Consider the following 9,011-nt stretch of genomic DNA (forward strand, 5'->3'; position numbering starts at 1 on the left):
ATGAGCAAGACTTTAACCCAGTTGAGGGACGTGGCCACTGTGAAACGTCATTACGTAAGAGACTACCCAAACGAGTAGCGGAAGTAGAAGATGCTGGTCGTCCATCTTGGAAATGCGGTCTACAGTTATTTTATATACATCAATGGGCACAACAAGGGAATAAAATCACAGCATATTGAGCAGAAGAACAATTTAAAGCTACCGAATTTCATAACGTTTTAATTCAAAAATAAATAGAATCTCAAAATGTCTAAACTGGAGTTGTTCAACGCGTATCTCAGTGAACGGCTGACTGCGGCGGCGAGGGAGATAACATCGGCAGTAGAGAGAACGATAACAGACGAAATCTCCCGTTACAAGGAGGACAACGAACGGTTACGACTGCTGCTGGATTTCAAACCACATTTACACTTACATACAAAAGGTATGTTGCCCTAGCTAGCTATATCAATCTGATAAGGAATGAGATAATGATGGCCTGCCTCTCTCCCTTAGTATTATCGACAACCGATTCACATCCACTCTCCAGTCGCAACTTGGCTAATTTACTATCTATCGAACGTTAGCTAGCTATGCTAACTATTCTAACTATGCTAGCCATGCTAACTATTCTAGCTATGCTAACCATGCTAACTGTTCTACCTAACCTAGCCTAGCCTAGCCATGCTAACTATTCTAGCTATCCTAGCCATGCTAACTATTCTAGCTATGCTAGCCATGCTAACTATTCTAGTTATGCTAGCCATACTAACATAACTATTCTAGTTATGCTAGCCATGCTAACTATTCTAGTTATGCTAGCCATGCTAACTATTCTAGTTATGCTAGCCATGCTAACTATTCTAGTTATGCTAGCCATGCTAACTATTCTAGTTATGCTAGCCATGCTAACTATTCTAGCTATGCTAGCCATGCTAACACAACTTGATGAATGTAGTGGTGAATGTATCCCACCGTAAAGTAGCTAGCTAGTTTGCTAAACATGTAGCAAGCTATGTGAACAGCAACTGCTCGTGTTTATGAGAACTATGGGTATAATTTTAGATTACAAACGTCTAACTATATATTTAATGATAAATACAAAAATTATCTTCTTTGTTCTAAATTTAGACCCCCAACAGCTCACCTTCACAGTCTCCAAAGAGGAGGTTCCCCCTGAGCAGCAGCACTGTGAACAAGTGTGTCCCCGTACGGGGCAGCAGGTCCCAGAGCACACCCAGATTAAAGATGAACAGGAGGAAGAGCTGCTTCAAGAGTCTGATACCAAAGACTTCATTACTGTCTGTGTGGTGAGTGACTGTGAGGGCGTGAACACACCTCATACATCCCACACTGTGGGGAGTAGAGACGGAGGTTCGCCATTCAATAACACAACTGGAGGGATCCAGACAGAGCCCGATGATGAAGACTATATAGACTACATAGTATCAGAACCATCCAGTCCTGCAGCTCAGAGTGAAAACAGTGGGAGGGACACCGATGGGGAGAGCATGGAGCTACCGCCGGGGTCAAAGCCACGGAAATCACAAAGGAAACGGTCAAAGAAAGGAACAAGCGTTGTTGAAGAAGCTTCTCCTTATTGCTGCAAGCTGTGTGGGAGGACTTTTGTTCGTATGGGTTTTTTAGTTAACCATGTGCAAAGAACACACACAAAGCATGCTAAACAATACCATTGTGGTGTGTGTGAAGGAGTCTTGGACTCGAAAGAAAATCTGACAGTCCACGTGCAAACCCACACTAAAGAGAGAACTACTCCTCACTCTCAAACCCACACTGAATCAAAACCTTGGCACAATGCTCACCCTCAAACCCTCACTGACCCAAAACCTTGGCCCGGTGCTCACCCTCAAACCCTCACTGACCCAAAACCTTGGCCCGGTGCTCACCCTCAAACCCTCACTGACCCAAAACCTAGGCCCAGTGCTCACCCTCAAACCCTCACTGAACCAAAACCTAGGCCCAGTGCTCACCCTCAAACCCTCACTGAACCAAAACCTAGGCCCGGTGCTCACCCTCAAACCTTCACTGAACTCAAACCTAGGCCTACTGCTCACCGGCAAACCTTCACTAAAGGGATGCCTACTCCTCAACTTCAACCTGCAGCCAAACCTACTTGTCATGTTTGTGGCAAGTGTTTCCCTTACAATCATAATCTGAAACTACACATGCGCACTCACACAGGCGAGAGACCGTTCAAATGCAGAGAATGTGGTAAATGCTTCCGATCAAAGGGATATATGAAGGTGCACTTGAGGATTCACACTGGAGAGAAACTGTTCCAATGCAAAGAATGTGACAAAGGCTTCCCTACCAAGCAATACCTGACCAAACACACGCTGTTCCACACAGGGGAGAAATCCTACCAGTGTAAGGACTGTGGGAAAGGCTTCGACCAGAGGGAAGACCTTGAACAGCACCAGTCAACTCACACGGAGGAGAAGCCATATGGTTGCATAGAGTGTGGCAAATGCTTTAAAGACACTTACCATCTGGCCAGACATAAGCTGGTTCACACAGGGGAGAGACCTTTCACGTGCACTGTGTGTGGACGGGGCTTCAGCACCCAAGGCAACCTGAAAGTTCACCAGCGGATTCACATCGGAGAGAAACCCTATCGATGTAAACTGTGTGGTAGATGCTTTACAGGTTTTGCTAGTCTTAAATATCACTTGAACACGATTCACCATTACGACGGTGTCCTTTAAAGGATGTGTCTGTCAGAAGGTGACGAAGCAGAAGAACATCATTACACCATTGTGGCTTTATTTATAGTGTCTTTTTGGTGGCAGATGTAGAACAACCGTTAGGACATAGAATCTATGAAGGAATATATGGTATACTCTAACACCTTGATTAAGGTTCAACATTAGATGTGCAACTCATCTGACACAACGGATATATATATATATATATATATATATATACCCACATACATACTACCTTTTAAAAGTTTGGGGTCACTTAGAAATTCTTCAGTTTCTTGGCAATTTCTCGCATGGAATAGCCTTCATTTCTCAGAACAAGAATAGAGTGACGAGTTTCTGAAGAAAGGTCTTTGTTTCTGGCCATTTTGAGCCTGAAATCGAACCCACAAATGCTGATGCTCCAGATACTCAACTAGTCTAAAGAAGGCCAGTTTTATTGCTTTTTTAATCACAACAACAGTTTCATAACAACTAACATAACTGCAACATGGTTTTCTAATGTTCAATTAGCCTTTTAAAATTATAAACTTGGATTAGCTAACACAACATGCCATTGGAACACAGGAGTGATGGTTGCTGATAATGGTCCTCTGTACGTCTATGTAGATATTCCATTAAAAATCAGCCGTTTCCAGCTACAACAGTCATTTAAAACATTAACAATGTCTACACTGTATTTCTGATCAATTTGATGTTATTTTAATGGACAAAACTTTTGATTTTGTTTCAAAAACAATTAAATTTCTAAGTGACCCCAAACTTTTGAAAGGCAGTATACATTCATACATTATGAACCGTACGAGAAATCTGGACACCTACTCATTCCAGGGTTTACACCTACTCATTCCAGGGTTTACACCTACTCATTCCAGGGTTTACACCTACTCATTCCAGGGTTTACACCTACTCATTCCAGGGTTTACACCTACTCATTCCAGGGTTTACACCTACTCATTCCAGGGTTTACACCTACTCATTCCAGGGTTTACACCTACTCATTCCAGGGTTTACACCTACTCATTCCAGGGTTTACACCTACTCATTCCAGGGTTTACACCTACTCATTCCAGGGTTTACACCTACTCATTCCAGGGTTTACACCTACTCATTCCAGGGTTTACACCTACTCATTCCAGGGGTTACACCTACTCATTCCAGGGGTTACACCTACTCATTCCAGGGGTTACACCTACTCATTCCAGGGGTTACACCTACTCATTCCAGGGTTTACACCTACTCATTCCAGGGTTTACACCTACTCATTCCAGGTTTTTTCTTTATTTGAACTATTTTCTACATTGTAGAATAATAGTGAAGACATCAACACTATGAAATAACACAGATGGAATCAGGTAGTAAACAAAAAAGTGTTAAACAAATCAAAATATATTTTATATTTGAGATTCTTCAAAGTAGCCACCCTTTGCCTTGATGAGAATTTTGCACACTCTTGGCATTCTCTCAACCAGCTTCACCTGGAATGCTTTTCCAAAAGTCTTGAAGGAGTTCCCACATATGCTGAGCACTTGTTGGCTGCTTTTCCTTCACTGCGGTCCCACTCATCCCAAACCATCTCAATTGGGTTGAGGTCAGGTGATTGTGGAGGCCAGGTCATCTGATGCAGCACTCCATCACTCCTTCTTGGTCAAATAGCCCTTACACAGCCTGGAGGTGTGTTGGGTCATTGTCCTGTTGAAAAACAAATGATAGTCCCACTAAGCACAAGCCAGGTGGGATGGCATATCGCTGCAGAATGCTGTGGTAGCCATGCTGGTTAAGTGTGCCTTGAATGCTGGTTGAGAGAATCCCAAGAGTGTGCAAGGCTGTCATCAAGGCAAAATGTGGCTACTTTGAAGAATCTCATATAATATATTTGGATTTGTTTAACACTTTTTTTGTCTACTCCATGTGTTATTTCATAGTTCTGATGTCTTCTACTACTATTCTACAATTACAAAAATAGTAAAAAATAAAGACAAACCCCTTCAATGAGTAGGTGTGTCTAAACGTTTGACTGGTACTGTATTTGTAAATGTTTTTAATGGGTGTATCAGCTTGAAAATGTTTCCACAGCTGTTGTGACGGTCACATCCAGGAGGGGTTTGGAAAGTCATTGGTCCAAAGCTAATATGATTTGCTGGAATTTTAACACTGTGAAAACATGTTTAACTTTGTAATGTTTACGTGACCACAAACTAGACTAATATATGTATTTATCTATTTCTCTTTTTGTTGCTTGTTAATTTGCAATGTCATGTTCCAGAATGGTCTTTTTGTTCAATGTGCCAAACATGGTGTAATTTTCCTCAGTAAAAAGATGGAAAGCCCTATTACAAACATGGTGTCATTTTCTTCAGTAACAAGATGGAAAGCCCTATTACAAACCTGGTGTCATTTTCCTCAGTAACAAGATGGAAAGCCCAATTACAAACCTGGTGTCATTTTCCTCAGTAACAAGATGGAAAGCCCTATTACAAACCTGGTGTCATTTTACTCAGTAATAAGATGGAAAGCCCAATTACAAACCTGGTGTCATTTTCTTTCAAATATATATTGTGCTGAGACAATCCAAGGATAGTGGATGTCCCCCTAGTGAATTTGATCGGTATTACATTTACAAAAGAAAACTCTATACTGTGTCTGTCCTTGTTTAATCCAGAAGATGGCGCCAAAGTCACTGAGCAGGTGGGTTGGAGTGCAATCAGTTGAGATTTCTGTATTTTGTCGTCCAGAGGTATTCAAAATGGACTATTGATGAAACTGGCAGGCAGAGGTGTTATTTTCACCAAAGGGCACCACAACTGTTAAGTTTACATTGCTCATGTTCAGATACAAACCTTTTTTTAGAACACATCTGTTCCGCAGGAAATGGCCCTCTGTAAACGTTAGTATAGTTCCTGTTTAATAATATTACATGTTGTATTTACCATAGAACCTGCCGGACTGAATGTTCCCCGGAGAGAACTAATAAAGTTGTTCTGTACTATATTAGAGCCTACTGTAATATACTGGAACACTTTAATTGACATGAACATCACTGAAGCCGTGCAAAACACTGGTTACTAAAATAACACATCAAAACCAAAGACAAATAGACACATGGAAATATCAACATTCAATAGCAGACTCACTGGTGAACATTGAACATAATTCGTCAAAGGTTTGGCTTCCCAGTGTAAACTGTGTGTCCCCCCTCTTCCACAAAGGCATGGAACAAGCTAGGAAAACACGGTTGAGGCTTTCTCTCTGCTATCGCTCTTTCTAACCCTTAACTCTCTGTTCTCCCTTCTCTCTCTCACTCTCTCTACTCTGTCTTTCTCTGCTACCTCTGTGTCTCTCTCTCTCTCTAAACTGTCTTTCTCTGCTACCTCTGTGTTTCTCTCTCTACTCTGTCTTTCTCTGCTACCTCTCTCTCTCTCTCTCTCTACTCTGTCTTTCTCTGCTACTTCTGTGTCTCTCTCTCTCTACTCTGTCTTTCTCTGCTACCTCTGTGTCTCTCTCTCTCTCTACTCTGTCTTTCTCTGCTACCTCTGTGTCTCTCTCTCTACTCTGTCTTTCTCTGCTACCTCTGTGTCTCTCTCTCTCTCTACTCTGTCTTTCTCTGCTACCTCTGTCTCTCTCTCTCTCTCTACTCTGTCTTTCTCTGCTACCTCTCTCTCTCTCTACTCTGTCTTTGCTACCTCTGTCTCTCTCGCTCTACTCTGTCTTTCTCTGCTACCTCTTTCTCTCTCTCTCTCTCTACTCTGTCTTTCTCTGCTACTTCTGTGTCTCTCTCTCTCTCTACTCTGTCTTTCTCTGCTACCTCTGTGTGTCTCTCTCTCTCTCTACTCTGTCTTTCTCTGCTACCTCTGTCTCTCTCTCTACTCTGTCTTTCTCTGCTACCTCTGTCTCTCTCTCTCTCTCTACTCTGTCTTTCTCTGCTACCTCTCTTTCTCTCTCTCTACTCTGTCTTTCTCTGCTACCTCTGTCTCTCTCTCTCTACTCTGTCTTTTTCTGCTACCTCTGTGTGTCTCTCTCTCTCCTCTGTCTTTCTCTGCTACCTCTGTGTGCTCTCTCTCGTTCTCTTCACTCTCAATTCAATTGAAGGGCTTTATTGGTATGGGACACATGTGAAATGGATAATTAACCAATAAATAAAACAGTAAACTTTCACACAAGTCCCAAGATAATAGAGACAGTTGTACTTACGATGTTCTTCACTGGTTGTCCTTTTCTCGTGGCAACAGGTCACATCTTGCTGCTGTGATGGCACACTGTGTATTTTACCCAGGAGATATGGGAGTTTATCAAAATTGGGTTTGTTTTCTAATTCTTTGTGGATCTGTGTAATCTGAGGGAAATATTTGTCTCTAATATGGTCATACGTTGGACAGGAGGTTAGGAGCTCAGTTTCCAACTCATTTTGTGGGCAGTGAGCACATAGCCTGTCTTCTCTTGAGAGCCATGTCTGCCTACAGCGGCCTTTCTCAAAAGCAAGGCTATGCTCACTAAGTCTGTACATAGTCAAAGCTTTCCTTAAGTTTGGGTCAGTCACAGTGGTCAGGTATTCTGCCGCTGTGTACTCTCTGTGTAGAGCCAAATAGCATTCTAGTTTGCTCTGTTTTTTGTTTCTTTCCAATGTGTCAAGTAATTATCTTTTTGTTTTCTCATGATTTGGTTGGGTCTAATTGTGCTGCTGTCCTGGGGCTCTGTAGGGTGTGTTTGTGTTTGTGAACAGAGCCCCAGGACCAGCTTGCTTAGGGAACTCTTCTCCAGGTTCATCTCTCTGTAGGTGATGGCTTTGTTATGGAAGGTTTGGGAATCACTTCCATTTAGGTGGTTATAGAATTTAACGGCTCAACAACATGATGATGGTTCCACTGTGTATTACTGTCAGTTATATACAACAACATGATGACTGTTCCACTGTGTATTACTGTCAGTTATATACAACATGATGATGGTTCCACTGTGTATTACTGTCAGTTATATACAACAACATGATGATGGTTCCACTGTGTACTACTGTCAGTTATATACAACAACATGATGATGGTTCCACTGTGTATTACTGTCAGTTATATACAACATGATGATGGTTCCACTGTGTATTACTGTCAGTTATATACAACAACATGATGATGGTTCCACTGTGTATTACTGTCAGGTATATACAACAACATGATGATGGTTCCACTGTGTATTACTGTCAGTTATATACAACATAATGATGGTTCCACTGTGTATTACTGTCAGTTATATACAACAACATGATGATGGTTCCACTGTGTATTACTGTCAGTTATATACAACAACATGATGATGGTTCCACTGTGTATTACTGTCAGTTATATACAACATGATGATGGTTCCACTGTGTATTACTGTCAGTTATATACAACATAATGATGGTTCCACTGTGTATTACTGTCAGTTATATACAACAACATGATGATGGTTCCACTATGTATTACTGTCAGTTACATACAACAACATGACGATGGTTCAACTGTGTATTACTGTCATTTATATACAACAACATGATGATGGTTCCACTGTGTATTACTGTCAGTTATATACAACATGATGATGGTTCCACTGTGTATTACTGTCAGTTATATACAACACCATGATGATGGTTCCACTGTGTATTACTGTCAGTTATATACAACAACATGATGATGGTTCCACTGTGTATTACTCTGTTATATACAACATGATGATGGTTCCACTGTGTATTACTGTCAGTTATATACAACATGATGATGGTTCCACTGTGTATTACTGTCAGTTATATACAACATGATGATGGTTCCACTGTGTATTACTGTCAGTTATATACAACAACATGATGATGCTTCCACTGTGTATTACAGTCAGTTATATACAACATGATGATGGTTCCACTGTGTATTACTGTCAGTTATATACAGCAACATGATGATGGTTCCACTATGTATTACTGTCAGTTATATATAACAACATGATGATGGTTCCACTGTGTATTACTGTCAGTTATATATAACAACATGATGATGGTTCCATTATGTATTACTGTCAGTTATATACAACAACATGATGATGCTTCCACTGTGTATTGCTGTCAGTTATATACAACAACATGATGGTGGGTCCACTGTGTATTACTGTCAGTTATATACAACAACTTGATGATGGTTCCACTGTATATTCCTGTCAGTTATATACAACATGATGATGGTTCCACTGTGTATTACTGTCAGTTATATACAACAGCATGATGATGGTTCCACTGTGTATTACTGGCAGTTATATACAACATGATGATGGTTCCACTGTGTATTACTG

General features: G+C 41.0%; 1 protein-coding gene across 1 annotated transcript; it reads left to right on the top strand.

Moving 5' to 3' along the window:
- Positions 1-84: 84 nt before the first annotated feature.
- On the top strand, positions 85-5,035 carry LOC135549476 (oocyte zinc finger protein XlCOF6-like). The gene is made up of 2 exons (XM_064979473.1): positions 85-424; positions 1,111-5,035. The coding sequence occupies exons 1-2, from the start codon at positions 247-249 to the stop codon at positions 2,703-2,705; spliced, it is 1,773 nt and encodes a 590-aa protein (XP_064835545.1). The 5' UTR covers positions 85-246; the 3' UTR covers positions 2,706-5,035.
- The last annotated feature ends 3,976 nt before the right edge of the window (positions 5,036-9,011 follow it).

Source organism: Oncorhynchus masou, chromosome 12, assembly GCF_036934945.1.
Source record: "Oncorhynchus masou masou isolate Uvic2021 chromosome 12, UVic_Omas_1.1, whole genome shotgun sequence".
Classification (NCBI taxonomy): domain Eukaryota; kingdom Metazoa; phylum Chordata; class Actinopteri; order Salmoniformes; family Salmonidae; genus Oncorhynchus; species Oncorhynchus masou.